The sequence below is a fragment of the Nicotiana tomentosiformis genome, chromosome 3, assembly GCF_000390325.3.
Source record: "Nicotiana tomentosiformis chromosome 3, ASM39032v3, whole genome shotgun sequence".
In the NCBI taxonomy this organism is placed as follows: domain Eukaryota; kingdom Viridiplantae; phylum Streptophyta; class Magnoliopsida; order Solanales; family Solanaceae; genus Nicotiana; species Nicotiana tomentosiformis.
This window is the reverse complement of record NC_090814.1, coordinates 148702186-148719695: the sequence shown is the minus strand read 5'-3', so window position 1 is coordinate 148719695 and position 17510 is coordinate 148702186. Positions and strand designations below refer to the sequence as shown.

Below are 17510 nucleotides of genomic sequence, written 5' to 3'. Positions count from 1 at the left end.
TAAGAAACCAAGAGAAATGTGTCTTAGCTATTTCTCAAAACTATACATGGATGTATAAGTATTGTAATTTGTACACTGCAGCCAAAGTATTTCGTAACTAATGAATGACCTCATTTGTCGATCACTATACTGGACAATAAAAGAATCTTACAAATCAAATTAGAAGGGCCAGGGGGGGGAAAATTGCAAAATGGCCAACCTCCATTTCTGTTAGTAATCAAAATCGGGGAAAGGAAGAAGATAAAGCAATGCACACAGTTATGCTTATGTTTACTCGATCTGTGCATTCTTTTTCTGCAGCCTTCCTTTCAAATTCCTAATTTTGGCATCTACTCGTGCTGTGAAACCGATATTTGTCTTCTGTCTTGCTCTAGTTTGCTGTCTCTTCCACATACGCTCATCTTTAACGTCTTTCTTATAATATTTGATTTCTTGAATAATGTGATGATCCATCGGATGGAACGATCTCTGGAAAGCTATGTGGGCAAGGTAAGGCAAAATGCAGGCTAAAGTTACTACGAGGGTGGTACACCAATAGATTGGCGCTGGACCTAACTCTTCCTGCAGGATTCTGAAGGCATATTTAGCATAATCTGGTAATACCATACCGTAGAGTACAAGAGATAGGTACCAAACAGCTATGCTCCCCCAAATAAAAACATGTTGTATCCATGTGAAATGACTCATTGTGAGCGCGATCTGGCAGTTGACGGCCCAGATGATGCAGGTAAACATTGAAGTACCAAGAATAGTCAAATCAGCAGTCTGGCCTTCAGCGCAGAATGCTTGATCATAGAAGAACATAATGTTGAGGAAGAAAATTACGAGGGAGGTGTAGACACCGTTGCCAAGCCACCCAATTATTCTATACCAGTCAAAGAACAAGTTTTTGGGTCCTTGCTGGTACAGTGCAGGAAACTGCAAGAGGGCATTAAGGTTCTATAAAATTACGGACCTACACCATTACTTTTTAATTTGATAGGAATTCCAAGAGAAAGTTATTGGCGGAGGACTCACCTGTAAGCAAATTTCAGAAGACACGTCCTGCTCGAATACTCCGAGTGCAATTACAGGCAGTGAGGTAAGAAGCACATTGAACAGAATCATATACATATCATTATAGACCGACTGTCCCGAAAATCCAGCGAAAACCTCAAAGTAAAAAAGTGTGAGGCCAAAAGCTATATTCTTATAGAAGAAGTAGCATATCTGCACACAGAAGATAATGGTGCATATTAGATGAAATTTGTAAAAGGATCAAAGAAATGTAGTGCTTAATTGTTTTCTTGTATCTGATGAGGACATTTTATATTATCAGGCCACACATGTATTTCATGTTCTATGCATAAAACGAAACAGATATATACACAATTACCATCTGAGCAATTCGTTTGTAGCACCAGTGCCCATGTACAACGAGAAGTCGCTCCAAGAACCGAAACTGTGCAACAGCAAAATCACTAGCCATCACTGCCTGCAAGAAGCTGATAACCATTTAAGCGGAGCTACAGCAAGAGGATATATACTCGGCAACATGGAAACGTGGCCTTAATTCATTCCTCAAGAATCAAGAATGATGTAAGCATCCTTTTAAACTATTCAAGTAACCTTTTTGTTTTGATAAGTGAAACATTTTTTCTAGAACCTTTTTCTTTTTAATAAGTGAGATGTTTTTTCTCAATAACCTTTCTTTTTGATAAGTGAAATGTTTGAGTAAACTGTTGTTAACTTCTAATTACAACATTGATCTACTAAGGCAAATGAATCGAGTATGATCTTCTGTCCAAGAAGAATGTAAAGTTGCTTTTAATAGACTAATACGCCAAAAGACCCGCTAAACCCATCACCAACCTGCATTCCTTCTGCACCGCTAATGCCAACACCAATGTCTGCTTCTTGAATCATCCCAACATCATTTGCACCATCACCAATTCCTAGAGTGATTTTTCCAGTTCCCTCCTTCACTAACCTGGTTACCTGAAAAAATATGAATAAGCTCAACTTACGAAGGATAGTCGGGATACAATTGAAAAGGCAAATCAAGTTTGACATTATCTTACCAAAGCCTTCTGCTTAGGAGAGACACGGCAGCAAATGACTGAAGCACAATCAACAGCTAAATTCAAAAATTGATGCTTCGTATCATCCTCCAATGCAAAAGATAGTGTTTTCCCGTCAATTATCAAGGCAAATGCGGCATGGGGATCCTTTTCAAGCTTGACCATCTGGGAAGCATTTGTGATTTGCTTCACAATGTTCTCCTTTATAGCCTGATCATGACAAATAAATGGAAGCTGTCATTAATCATAATAAATTTCGAGAAGAACTTAAACTGTTTGTTTTCAACAAACCTACCTGTTTAGAATCTTGGGCCACTGAGTCTGCATTCATTGTTGTTATGCATATCTGTTTCATTCCTTGTCGAAGCAAACTACACGCATACCTGAAAGAAAGGAGGTATTTCCCATTAGCAGTTGTCGTCCACCGGCTAAATAATATGAAATGGTGGATGCCATTTCTCTGTTTTGAGAGACAGACCCTATGTTTATGGCTGTTTCCATCTTATCACCTGTCAAAACCCAGATCTTGAGACCAGCTTGCGCCAGTTTATCAATGCACTGAGGAACCTGGTCAAACATATAGAATGAAATAGTTGAAAGGACAGTGAATTGGAAATGCACATTTTTCATTTTCTAGTAAGTAATTAAAGGAACATACTCCCTTCTGTAGTTTATCCTCCACAGCCGTAGCACCAACAAGGATCAAATCCTTTTCCATCATATCAGATACGCGTTCAAGAATAACATCTCTATCCCCACCAATTGAAGTTTTTGCTTTAGTAAACTCTTCATTCCAAGTTGAGTACTCTGCCTCATCGAGCTTCTTGTAGGCAAGCACAAGGGTACGCAAACCTGCTTCCCCATATTCGTTCAAATGCTTTGTCATAGCTTCCTCAAACCTCCTTCCATTCTTTGCTAATCTATCATAGATGATGCTGCATAATCCAAAATAGACAACATTTCACTTGAAATTTAACCAAGAAAGGGCTACATTGATAAACTTAACAAATAGCAAAAGCAAGGGAAATTCATCAATTATAATATTTCCTACTTCATGCAGAAAATGGACCAAGCTCTTAGAAGATCTCTAATCCCATTTCCAGCTGACAAATAGGGTCGGGTAGAAAAGAAAAAGCCGAGAGGATTAACACTTCAGAAAGAAAATAGTTTCACCCTCATGCATACAAGAAGTGAGGATATAGGGGCAAATTTTGAGTAATTCATAAAAAATGTATTTACTCTGTCTCAAAAAGCTTTTGCCTATTTCCCTTTTTGGGATGTCTTAGACTACTTTCCTCTGACAAGAGTGGGTTGCTCTAGTGGTGAGCACCCTCCACTTCCAACCAAAAGGTTACGAGTTCGAGTCATCCCAAGAGCAAGGTGGGGAGTTCTTGGAGGGAGGGAGCCGAGAGTCTATCGGAAACAAACTCTCTACCTCAGGGTAGAGGTAAGGTCTTCGTACAAACTACACTCCTCAGACCCCACTAGTGGGATTATACTGGGTTGTTGTTGTTGTTGTTTTAGACTACTTTCCTCTGACAGAAATTTTTAGTACATTCTAAATACCACAAGAAGTTGTATATGATACAGGTCTATCCTCAATTATATTCATTTATAGCACAAAACTCAAATTTAGATCCAATGCTTCTCAAACCAACATTAAACAACTCATAGTTTCGACTCTTTTCTTGTTAATGATACCCAGTCAAAAAAGAGACAAATAAATAGGGGTGAAGGGAGTTGCTTGGAATTTACAGACGTGCCGACTGTATTTTTTATAGCAGAAGGGCTCTTGAATCACCAACTTTGAGGGATGCAGCAGCTAAAATTGAGAATAACAAAGGGTAGCAAAAGAAAAACCTGTCTGCTCCTTTACACAAGAGAAGAATCTGGCCACTCTCATCCCGAACGATGACAGACATTCGTTTCCGCTTGCTGGTGAAGTCCAAAAGATTAAGAACTTTGTATTCCCTGGAGTAAATGGAACAAAATGTAAGTGTACTACAAGGGTAATGCAATTCTTGGAAGCAACTTGAGAGAATTTGAGACTTGATCTTACCTTTCAACTGGATCTTGAAAAGAAGGGTATCTTTCTCTTACAAAAACACTTGCTTGAGTTCTTTTGCAAAACTCAAAACCGAATTCTCTTGCTGCAACAAGAAATGATACTTCGTCTGGAGACTCTGATTCATAACTAAAGCTTCCGGTCTCCTCATTTAGCTCAGGAATAGCAGCATGACAAATTGCTAGTATCCTAAAGAATAGCAAGATGACATCTGCATTTGGCTCTTTCATCCAACTTCCCTTCATAAGGCGGCTATCCTCAAAGCTGAACCCCTTTATTGCAGGTTTAAGGTTGCTTCCATCTTTAGAGGTGACAACCGTCTCTAACTGGACTTCCGATGCACCAAAACCATTCCCACCATCAGGTTTCTGTGAAAGTTCAAGATCTTTCCCGCCCATGTCCTCCGCCAACTGCTTTGCAGCCGCAAGTTCAACATCACTAGCACGTGTTCCATAAGGATTACCGGCAATAGAGCATTTTAGGAAGTCCATTTGGTTGCACGTCAAAGTGCCCGTTTTGTCCGAGAGGATTGTATCAACCTGCCCAAGCTCCTCATTTAAGTTTGAAGTACGAGCTTGAGCAGGAGTTCCTGACTCATCATCGTACAAACTGATATCCTGGTTTATGAACGATGCCTGTAGGACCTTCACGACTTCAGTGGAAACATAGAGGGATATAGGAATTAAATAACCATACAAAATAAGTGCAGTGAACAAATGCAGAAGGCCAGACAACTCAGGCTTGCTTAGATCAGTCGAATTATTGGAATTGTCCTTAGGTTGCAGATACCACCATTTTGGCAGGTCGATTTTTACGTTTATGGCAAAGCCAATGGAACTGACAAATGATATCAAGAGAAGAAGGGCAAAAAGGAGGTAAATAATCTTGTCCATCTGTAATTCAACCCTGCTCCTCTTTGAAGGAGACTTTGTAGAATTCTGCATAACTTTGCTATCATGACCAGTGAATATTGCGACTCCATAGACATAAGCAGTATTCCTAAGCTTTGAATCCCGGAGGAGAATCTGACTAGGATCAAGAGGATAAACCTGACGATCATATTCAAGGTTGCCAACAAAAGTGTAAAGGCTAGGATTAGGATCTTCACATTTTATGGTCGCGCTGAATTCCTTGAAAGTCTCATCTTCATCCAAAGGTAAGGTAACCTCCAAAGCTCTTCTTACCTTCAAGTTTGTCTCTCCGTCCAAGTTCATAGTTTCCACATAACAAATTCCATCTTCGTAACTAGATGATAAAAGAAGTAAATCAGCTGGAAAAAAATGATCCTTTTTCACTTTCACGACATCTCCAACCCGGATCTTCATCCATGGCGTATCTTCAAACACACCATCAATCTTGTGTACACTAGCTTTTCGACGATTTACATTCATATCTTGTATGAATCGCTTTGAATCTTCCAATCCTTCTTTCGCCATACTCAAACCAACAACAAAGACCAAAGGAGCAACCGTACTAAATGGATCAAATGGAGAAAGATCCGTTGTGAGTGTTAGAATTGCACACATGAGAAAATACAAGTTAGCAACACGCCTGAATTGCTCGAATAGGGCCTTAGGTAGGAACGTGATGACATTGTACTTTGTGGTGGATACGAAATTGGAGCGATACTTGAGAGGTTTCTTTTCATGGAGTTGAGGTTTGTTGCAATGGACTACTCTTGAAGAAGTTGTGCCTAAATCACGAGGACCCTCTTCCTCAGACGTAGGTGGCCGCTTACGACAACCAAATGTGTAAATACTACTCTTGCGAATCTTTGCTCTTATCCTGCCACCCGCCATTCTTTTCCCCTCTAGCCAATGCACACATCAGTTGTATCACCACATTATAATATTCAACAACACACAGCTATAGGTTGCCTTCTCCAAGACAATTGAACGGCATTCTCAAGCAGAGCATCATAGCAAGAGGAATAAGTGACAATTCACGTTAAACAACGTCGAGATTTAACCTGAAAATACCCAAAAACCAGACATTTTGGCATCAACATATCTGAATAAAATTTGAGCCCATAGAGCAATTAAAATAAAATCGACCAACCCACAAACATTAACACGGAAAAGAAAAGATTGAGAGCTGAATATTCACAAACCAACAATATAGGTACGTAATGCCACCACATATTATATAGCAAGAAATTAAAAGAGAATCAAGAAGAGAGAAAATCACAAATGACAAAATTCAGCTATTGTAGAGAGCATTTATAACATGCACAAACACAAGGTATTGACCCACAAAAAGAAACATCCACAATTACACATTCCAAGAAGGGGTTGGAGGGAAATACATTGTGTTAACATGCACGTCTAATTCGTGAAAAAATACACAGAAAACAAGAAAAATGGAAGGAAGAAAACAAAAACTTACCTGAAGCAGGGAAAGGTGTCAAGAAAGAAAGAAAATGGAGATTAGAAAGAGAGACAGAGGAAGAAATGGAGCTTCTGATTCAACAACGTGTGAATGTAGGAGAGAGAGAGAGAGAGAGAGAGAGAGAGAGAGAGAGAAGAACGATATTTTTAACGAATGAGAAGAAAAGCTAAGTCCTCTCCGTCCTAAGTCCTCGAGCAATGTCAGTATTTTACGGGGCCTCTCTCTTTCTTTCTACTACTACTATTCACTTTTCTTTTTATTTTCTTTACATTTATATTTATAAATTATAAATGTGATGCCTATATTCATTTGTTACTTCTTTTAATTTGGATCCTCTCTTATCTGCCTAACTCCGTGTTTATTGTGAGTGGAAATCTCTACAACGGAATACGAAATGGATAAATGTGGTTGATTTTACTTTTCAAAACTAAACTAAGTATTGTTGTAACGCTAATTTACCCGAATTGCAAAATTCAAGCAAACGTCTATTTTTACTGGCTCTACTTTAGATAGATTTTTATATCAAAATCATCATCACCCTCTCAATTTCAGTGGTTCACTCCATTAGTCAGCAAGTAGTAATCACAAGTATTTGTTGTTTTCCCTCTGTCATTTTCTCTTCTTTCCTTTTCTTGTTTCCCCTCAAGTGTCACTTTCCTCTTTTCCTTGAAGAATGGTCTGTACTAATTGCATAATTAAGCTTTAGCATATTCTACTAGTTTATTCTCAACTTAGGATAATATTGAGACTGTGAATTGATTAATCTCCTTTAGAGTTTGTCGAAGAATTGAGATTGAATTTGACCAAAGTTTTGTCAATTTCATCTTAAGAGATAACATACATGAGAGACATGACCACCTCACTCTCTTGAAAACAACAAACATGGCAACTCTCAAATAAGAAAGAGAAATGTTTTTTTTGGCACAACTGTTTTAAAGAAATACATGACCTAAGACACGATTTGTTTATGATTTATTAGACTTTGAGCGAGGTAAAGGAAATGGATGACAGAAACACAAATTAATATGCTGATCCAAAATGCATAATGACTGGCCTCCACTTACAAGAATAGTATAAACCGGAAAAATAAGCAGCAGAATATTTGAAATGGTAGTATAAAATTGAACGATACTCTATAGATAAGCAACATATCACCATCCCAAAGAAAAATGACTACAAATATAATCATAAAGAATTATGCCAAAAATAATCGCTCTCGCTGACTTAGAGTTTATTCATCTGAGAAGTGATCTTGTCAAATGCTCGCGTGCTGTTGCCAACGCTTGAGTTATCGTCTGAAAATTGCAACACACATTAACATACACGTTTTAAAATACTATATTAAAAGTACTCCAAGTAAACAGGTTTAACTTTTTTTGGGGGGGGTGGGGGGGGGTGGGGGGCTTGCGGCGTAGTTGTTGTAAAACTAACTATTATCTAACAAGAAAATGAATTTACTATGAACATTGCCAAAACAATTGCTTTTCTTTATAAGCTAAACAAGGCACGCCAGAGCATTTTGGGACAATCCAGGAGAGTTCTAACTACAAACCTTGACTAGAAAACATGGAGTGCAAAATGGTTCTAGCTAAGCTTAGAGTATGAGATGTCTTAAGCCTGTTATTTTACCTGTTCTATAACACATGAAATTCCAACGGACTTTTATATGAAGCCAAAGAAAGGTAAAACAATTCTACACATGAGAGAATTCTACCACAAAGTATGATTCGGCAATAGAAAGAATGTGTTGCTTACCTGTTCAGACAAGGGTGCTCCATCATCCATAGTATGACTGGAAACTTTTCCAGCAATTATATTACCATCAGTTTCAAGAACCATCCTGCAGCATACATTCGAAACACCAATACCTTTTAGTAAAACTGTCGCTTATAAAAGTTGGACGATAAGGCGAAAATGCAAAGTGGTTAATAGGATGAATATGGTATTGAACCTTAACAGTAATAGTAGTTAATTATCTATCTCATAAAAGCAAGCAGATATCTCTAGACCAATAGAAGTATCCTCTAACAAGGGAGCTAGATTGCAATGAGGTATCAGCATTTGAAGAAAAATTCTTTCGGTGCACCTATGAAATGAATGTTCAATTTACCCGAAATATTAAAACCTGCTCTTCCATCATGACAAATAAGAAGATGAGAATTAAAAAAAGGGCAAACTAATTCTTGGGTTATGGCACATTGGAGCAAATTTTCCTGGTCACAACAACATAAATTGAATCTACTCTGATGTACAGCAAACTAGTTGTTATACTTCTACATCCTCCAACTAGCAGCAATGGGTTCAGCTTTCACATGAAATATTCTGTCTGTTCGATCTCCATAACACCCAAAAGCTGATGAAAAGAGCATGGCAATTAAGTCTAAAAAGCATGGTGCTCTACCTTTTCCAGTTCTCTACTTGTTTTAAGCTTTTTCTTTAGATAGAAGGAGGAAGGCAGGAAATGCAAAACTACTGAGGGCAACCATATCCATGGCCAAGTTAAAAAAGCAGCATGTTGCAATACTGTCAATTCACTCCATATTGGCGCTTTTAAATATGTGATAAGGCATTATTTAGTTTTTGTAAGAGGATTGCAATGTTGTTTTTCCATGGCCTCACAGTCAATAAAATGCCTCCATAATGCAAGCCACTGGTCAATAGTACAAGAGTATGGATAGACAATGCTAAACTATGAACTTATTATCTTTCTTTTTTTTGTTTGATAACCCAGAAATCCTTCGTGCAGTGGCGGTTCATAACTATGAATTTGTTATCTATCTATACACAAATGAAGACCAAATGCCCTAGAGTAACTACCAGTCTCTCCTGTAAGAAGTCTATATATGTGCTCAGAGGGTTCTCTTCTAACATGCAAAGCCCAAGGCTAAATTCTTATTTGCATTTAATTTTTCACTACACTCACCTCCCAAATCATTGCGCCAATTATCTCTTGTTTTTATATTCTTTTGGCTTGAACAAGTAATTAATTTATAATTCCACTTTGAATTAGAGCATATCTGAATTGAAAGATTAGTTCAATTACACATGCATCTAATATGCCACAAGTTTTAGCATCTATTAAAATGTAAGGGGTCGTTTGGCAGGAGGTATAAGAATAGCGTTGAATAGGATGTATTAGCAATGCTGGTATTAATTATGCTGAGATTATATCTTATCCACTGTTTGGTTGGGTGCATTAAAACATTGCATATTTTCTAAAAAAGTTACTGTTTACAAAAATACCCTCCAAATTCTTTAACTTTATACACTTTGAGGGATTTGAAGGGCAATTATATCTTTAACCATGCTAATGCAAGTATTAAAAACTCTTGCATTGCTAATAACATGGTTTACTATGTATTAGTTATACATAGGATGATACCAAATATGATGTATTAGTTATACATAAGTTGAAAAAAAGTAACAAACAAAGGATTAGTAATATGCAAAGCTAATGCTTGCATTGTTTTTTCTAATACCTCCTACCAAACGACCCCTAAGTATTCTTTGATCTTGGAAAGAATAGCATGACAATTTCCTTAGTAGCAACAGAACACTAAACAAAGAAGGCGAAGGAAGGATGAACAAATAAAAAATGGAAAGTGAAAACCAAAGACAGTAACATGCGAGAATACAACTAATAGAGAGCCAACGACTTACCCTCCATCCACAATCTCGTCAAGGCATAAAAGAATGAGATCTAAGTTCTCAAGTGCCTCCCTCTGTTCAACGTTATTCCTGAAATCATTGCACCGTGAATTAGGCAGCAAATTTGCACAGATCAAAAGACCACAATCCTAAAGTCCAGGAAACTTTCAGTGCCTTCACTATCAATACCTTAGGAGAAGAGTAACTGCATCAAAGAAACCCTGAAGAACAGTGGCTAGAACTAGTTCATTTTCATCATCACCTCCAGTCACAAAGAAGTGGAGGTCTTGCACAAACTTATAAACAATAATGTTGTTTTCTAACATTGTTATTTCAGCTGCAGATCAAAACTTGAAAGATAAGGTCAAACAAATTAAATTTAGAGGGTCCTAACTACAAGGGATTCATATTTGACCCAATATCCAGAGTATTTTAACCTAGAATATCAAACAAAAGTAAAAATCAAACCTTTTAGTCAAGCAAAACAGGCCACTAAGCAATCCACTAAATGTTTTTAAAAAAAAGCAGCCCGGTGCACAAATAATGTTGCTAATCTTAGAATTTAGATCCCATAAATTTCAAATACTAGCTCCACTTTTGGAGGTAGCTGTCCTAGCATACCGAACCCATAAAGTTCAAATCTTGGATCCGCCTCCTTCCTATATAGGACAGCAAAATGCAAGCGTATTTTGCGGAGGCATGCTAACTATTTCAGATAAGAACATCAAAGATCATGCAAGCAAAAACAGGTCAATAAGCAAATACCTTCAGTGCGAGCATTAGTCTTTTGAGTCTTGGTAAAAATGGACTTTTCAAAGGCAATCTTGGCGCTGTTTGTAGGCCAATCATCGGAGTAATATTTAACAGCTACACGCTTTCCTTCCGAATCCAAAAGAAGTATGTTCTTTACCACAGGACAAGAATCCTATACAATCGAATAATCATCATCACTCACAGCAGGCAAGTTCCTAGCTCATTAACTCAACAGGTACTAAATAACACATGACAGAAATAGTCCCAAGTCCATGCCTATATGTATGTGCGAGATCTAATTTATGAAAATCAAATGGCTATGACTAATTAAACCCAAGATTAATTACAATCGCAACCATTGATACGTAAAATAGAAATTTAGAGATTAATTACAATCGCAACCCAAGATTAGATCATTATACAATTGAGCACTGAAAGCTCAGATCCTGCGAAAACTGTAATTTTTTTGTTGAAAAAATCCTGTTTTTGGAGAATTAAAATCGTGCGCCAAATAAAGGTGCGAGAGATAAAGAGAAAGAAGAACGTACATAGTTTAGAGCCATTGATGAAAGAACGATTCACTACGGAAAATTTTTTCTTCGATTTGCAGTGATAGAGTAGCTGTTCGCTTCAGATTTGGAAACTTATGGGGGTTAGAATAAGTATTTTTTTGGTGAGGATATAATTGGGCCGTTTAGACGGAAACAAATTGGGCCCTTAATGAAGGACGACGATCCTTTTGAGACTAAGATAAAGCCCAGCCCAATAGTCTATAGGGAATCAACCTTTTTTTGTGTGTGCATAATTTACAATAATTTCCGCTAAACCATGAGAGAGAAAGAGGAGAGATCGTAGAAGAAATATAAGTTAAAAAAGGGAGAGGGAAAAGAAAAGATACGTAGGTTATAGTAGGTTTTTTAAAATTTGGCTATAATGCCAATATTTTTAGGGAGAAATTCAAAAATAGTCAGATTTACAAGTGGTCATTCAAAAATAGCCACAGTTTCAAAAGTAATCGAATTTTAGCCACTTTTCATGTAAAGATAAATTTGAACGAAAATACTTTTAAGAATCCGGAAAATACTCCAACATAATATATTGAAATTCCAGCATAATATACTGGAACTCCAGCATATTATACTGGAGTTCCAGCATAAGTATACTGGACTTCCAGCATAATATACTGGAGTTCTAGTATAATATACCGGTCCAGCATAATATGATGGAAGTTCATACACAGGTGCACCGATCTCCAGTATATTATGCTGGAACTTTCCGTATTGCAGCAAAATGGTGGGTATTTTTCAATGACTTTGCAAACACTGGCTATTTTGAATGACCAGTCCGAAAACTGGCTAGCCCGTGCTATTTTTACATATTTTTGGGCTGCCTTTGCCAACATAATTTAAGGCCCATAATTTTTCAATTCCTCTTGTATGTTCGGTGTCAATTTCCCGTCTGATATGATGTATGCTTTTATTTCATTTTTGTTTTTCAATTAAAGATAATTACTAGTAGTAACAAGTAAAGGACCACTAATTCATTTTTTCTTTTTTATTTCACTATTTTCGTCTCTTGTCTCTCATTTTGCTAGTTGATGAATCATGTCGATTAGACTATCCCGTTATGTTTGACCTGGTTGCCACTTAACGAGTCAACTCATATAAAAAAAAATTATGTTTTACCTTATTTTTGCTATTTTGAATTCTAATTATATTAATTTATCCGTGTAAAAGATGTATAGTATATAGTTAGTAATATGCACGAAAGATTTAACTGGACAACAACAATAGTGATCAAGAAGTTATTGGAATTATAACTGATTCGAGTTACAACTTATTGGCCGCTGAACTCTTTTCAGCTCAGGACCAAATAAAACAAGATGCTAAGTATATGTATTGGTTAGCCGATATTCCAGTATTAGATCCAAAATTAATTGAGCGAACTTTAGTAAATAAAACGGTTTAAATCACTTTATAATAATTAATAAGCATATCGCGTGTGTAATAAAAGTTTATAGAGGTTGTAATAATTAATAAGCATATGGATTTGAAAATTAAAGTTGTGTTTGAACATAAATACATTTTGGATTTTTTTCTGGATGTTCATAAGTGATTTGAAATGAAAATATTGAAAATGTTATAAAATAAAAGCAACTTAGTAAAACATGAACAAGACATGTTGTTATGAAATAAAAGCAATTTAGTAAAACATGAATAAGAAATAGAGATAGAGAGAAGGAAGGGATTTTCTTCTTCAATTGTGTGTATTTTCCTATCTATTACAAGGCCTTTATATAGGCATGAAAAGTAAAGAAAAATATGTCATTGAATATGTCATTAAGCATAGAAATATGTCATTGAATATGTCATTAAGTATTTGAGAAGATCATGGAGGAAGAGTAGACATCCACCATAATTTGATTTTTCTTATAACACTCCCCCTTGGATGTCCATAGATAATGTACCTCGTTAAAACCTTATTAGAAAAAAAATCCTATGGGAAAAAAATTCCTAGTGAGGGAAAAAGAGTACACATATTTAGAAATACGTCTTTTGGTTGCCTCGTTAAAAACCTTACAAGGAAAACCCAGTGGGACAAAACCTTGTAAGGAAAAAAGAGTACAACGCGTATTAACTCCCCCTGATGAGAGCATCAATTCACATCCTTGAGCCTTCGCATCCCAATCTTGTACACTAGTTTCTTGAAGGTTGACGTCGGTAGAGATTTGGTAAACAAATCAGCCATATTATCACTTGAACGGATCTGTTGCACATTGATATCACCATTCTTTTGAAGATCATGTGTAAAAAATAACTTTGGTGAAATGTGCTTTGTCCTATCCCATTTTATGAATCCTCCCTTCAACTGGGATATGCATGCTGCATTGTCTTCATACAAAATTGTGGGTGGTTTGTCACACTTCAAATCATATTTGTCTCGAATAAGGTGTATTATAGACCTCAACCATACACATTCTCGAGTTGCTTCATGAATAGCAATTATCTCATCATGATTAGATGAAGCAGTCACGATTGATTGCTTAGTCGATCTCCAAGATATGGCAGTGCCTCCATATGTAAACACATAGCCTGTTTGAGATCGAACCTTTTGTGGGTCATATAAATACCCAGCATCGGCATAACCAACAAGATCGGGACTGCAATCATTTCCATAAAATAATCCCATACCGATAGTCCCTTTTAGATACCGCAATATATGTTTGATTCCATTCCAATGTCTCCTTGTAGGAGCAGAGCTATATCTTGTTAAGACATTAACTGAAAAAGTTATGTCAGACCTTGTAATGTTAGAAAGATACATTAGTGCACCAATTGCACTAAGATATGGTACGTCGGGACCAAGAAGCTCTTCATTCTTTTCATAAGGTCGGAATGGATGTGCTTTATCCATATAAAATCGCTTTAAAATTATTTTAGTGTATGTTGATTGATGGACAAAAATTTCATCTTTTATATACTCAATTTGTAGACCAAGACAAAATTTTGTCTTTCCAAGATTTCATTACAAATTCTTTCTTTAGATAGTCTACTACTTTAGGAAGATCTACTGCTTTAGGAAGCTCCCTAGGAGTTCCAATGATGTTTAAATCATCAACATACATGGTGATTATAACAAATTTAGATCCAGATATTTTTATAAAGATACAAGGACAAATTGAATCATTCTTGTACCCTTCTTTCAACAGGTACTCACTCAGGTAATTATACCACATGTGCCCTAATTGTTTCAATCCAAACAATCCGTATAAGAATTTTTGAAACTTTATTTAATAAATTACTTGGAAACCTTAATATGCTTCAGAATAATTTAAATCCTTCAATGATTTCCATTATACGCATATCACATTTTTCTTATATTGCCAGATTAAAACCTGAAATGGCGACATCCACCACAGGAGAACATGTCTCTATATAATCAATGCCAGGATATTTGCAAATCTTCTTGTGACACAAGTCGTCTTTATGTCTATCGACTTGATCTTCTTTCTTTTTTTTCACACAAGAACACATTTATACCTCAACTGGCTTTATACTTTCAGGTGTTGGGACTATCCGTCCAACTTCATATTTTTTATGTGAAATCAATTTTCATTGTGTATTTTTCATTTGGCCAATTATTTATCTGTCCAAATTTCATGATAGATTTGAGCTCAAGATCCTCGTCAATATTAATAATATTGAGCGCTACATTATATTAACAATATCGTCGACGATCATTTAATATCGGTTCTACTATTATTCAATAAAGACATAACTTATTGAGATCTCTTTATCTTATTATTTTGAGGTGCCTGAGCCTCTCCCATGAGGTCTTATGAAGTGTTATGTCGTAGTGCTCTTCTAGAGCACTTGCCTCCTTATTATGACCATCTTGAACATTTGCTCCTCTCCTTCTTCAAGGAGTTTTATCTTTGGAACCGATTAGTCTATTATGCTTTATGCATGCCATGGACTCTATTCATTATGGACTTTATTTTATTTGGAGCATTAGCAGTTGAATATGACACTTAGCTTTGGGTCAACAAATACGCCCGGCAATATTTTGTAAATGAATTATCACTTGAACTTCAAGTTCACATTTTCTCGTACGAGGATCTCGATGTACTCATAATAATTCATTACATGCATTACTTTTTCAGCTGCCCATTTTCTCCCCCTATTGTTGGGATCACCAACACATATCCCTAACCTTATTTGGGGATCCATCTTTGTGCACTGTGGTGGAACAATTAAATCATATAGCACATTCATATTTCTAGATGGAAATTATTTGGTTCCTGACCCTGAATCGATTGTGATAGGGAGAACTTATCATAACTTGGCTAGATGCTTACAAGTGCTGTTGTATATTAAATAATACATCAAATACCAAATTTTATTTTTGGCAATTTTGTTCTCATAACCAATGGTTTAGATATAATTGGAGGCATACAATTTCTACTAAACCAACTTGGATTTAAACCAGTATTATCAAGATAAATCATCATAATTTATATTCTGGAACTGTGCTCTAATAATTTGAGCAATCAATCTTGCAAAAGCCAAACTACAAGTTGATAACAAATTCACATGTGACCATAAAATAGATGCATCTATGAAAATCATATAATAGTAAACGGTCCACATAGAAGGTGACTGGGCCCATATATTTATCACCTTTTATTCGTTCCAGAAATCAAGGGATTCAATTCCTAACCTTAACTGGTATATCATGAGAATAAGCAGCACAAGAGAATTCTTGAAGAATCTTATATTTATTCAATATATGCCAATGTAATTCTCAATTAATTTTTTCGCATCATAATTGAACCGAGATGGTCAACCGGTCATGCCAACTAATATTTATTTCAGTAAACCTCTAGTTTACTTGTGGCTTGTGATTGCATCATCATGCTTATACTTGTGTAGTACAAATAAAAGAAAAGTCAGGTAACCTTTCATATTTACCCGGTATGATTATAGTAATATAAAGATATTCAATCTTCTTTTCATTTATAGTCTCAATATGCCAACCACTTTGGCTAATATATTTGTAAATCAAAATATTTGTTTTGAGACTTACTATAATATTAATGTTATGAACAATTTTATTCATCCGGGTAGTAACAAATTAGTTCTTTCAGAGCTCTTAACTATTTTTGTACTACAAAATCTTTTGTCACACCATCCATATAATGAATGTCTCCTTCACAAAGAGAATCATATCATAATAATTGTAATGTTCAAAATCATCACAAGCAAAATAATTTTTTTTTGCTTTATATTTGCTTTTAATAACTTTCATAAGGCATGGCAAAATATATTTTGGCGTATCATATGCATGCGACCAATGATATATTTATGTAACTACACAATAATATTCATTATCTTTCTTTGTCTCAAACCTCCCTTAGAGGTGAGTTGTAGTATTTATCCAACTATGCACAAGTACATTATTATGCATAATCTTTATCATATATATATTTTCACATTCACTTTCAGGAATGAGTATGCAATCTCAATATTTATCACAAGTCACATTCTCTTTCAGGAATGAGTATGCAATCTCAATGTTTATCACAAGTCACATTCTCTTCAAAGAATTTCTCCCTTTTTATAATTACCATAGTGATAATTATTATTATTTTGGCCTTTCTCACGCCCACATTCATTGGTCAACCACTTGTCTTTATTTAGACTTATCATGCACTGTTATCACATTCACTTCAAGAATGGAGCAAAATCAAGTGGGATAAGCTTCATGCTTTTTCATGAAAATTACATTATTTTTTCTTTAGTTATTATTATTATCAATATGGTACATTATAACTCAAACCCAATGCCTTACCCATAGGCCATAATGCGTTGGAACTTGAATCCAATGTCTTTTCATCAACATAGTGCGTTGGGACATGAGCCCATTGTATTACCCTCAAACTTTGGCATAATGGGCCAAAATTCACTAGGACTCGCACTCGAGCCTTTAAAATATTATTACTTCATAATTATAGGCATAAGTAAATTAACTTTCAAGAAGACATATATAACTATTTCAATCTTGAAATAGTTCCTCTGCAACAAAAATGCTAGTTA

The 17510-nt window shown here is 35.8% G+C and overlaps 2 protein-coding genes across 2 annotated transcripts; both read right to left on the bottom strand.

The window, feature by feature from the left end:
* Nucleotides 1-6738, bottom strand: LOC104098010 (probable phospholipid-transporting ATPase 4). Its single transcript, XM_009604660.4, has 11 exons — nucleotides 6511-6738; nucleotides 4120-6094; nucleotides 3921-4031; nucleotides 2719-2995; nucleotides 2539-2627; nucleotides 2356-2443; nucleotides 2061-2270; nucleotides 1852-1977; nucleotides 1376-1474; nucleotides 1018-1209; nucleotides 1-918 (listed from the first exon to the last, which is right to left on the bottom strand). The coding sequence occupies exons 2-11, from the start codon at nucleotides 5922-5924 to the stop codon at nucleotides 271-273; spliced, it is 3645 nt and encodes a 1214-aa protein (XP_009602955.1). The 5' UTR covers nucleotides 5925-6094; nucleotides 6511-6738; the 3' UTR covers nucleotides 1-270.
* Nucleotides 6739-7518: 780 nt separating this feature from the next.
* LOC104098011 (coatomer subunit zeta-1-like) lies at nucleotides 7519-11624 on the bottom strand. Its single transcript, XM_009604661.4, has 6 exons — nucleotides 11463-11624; nucleotides 10927-11086; nucleotides 10351-10498; nucleotides 10174-10251; nucleotides 8269-8353; nucleotides 7519-7808 (listed from the first exon to the last, which is right to left on the bottom strand). Exons 1-6 carry the CDS (start codon nucleotides 11475-11477, stop codon nucleotides 7749-7751), a joined length of 546 nt encoding a protein of 181 aa, XP_009602956.1. The 5' UTR covers nucleotides 11478-11624; the 3' UTR covers nucleotides 7519-7748.
* Nucleotides 11625-17510: the final 5886 nt, after the last annotated feature.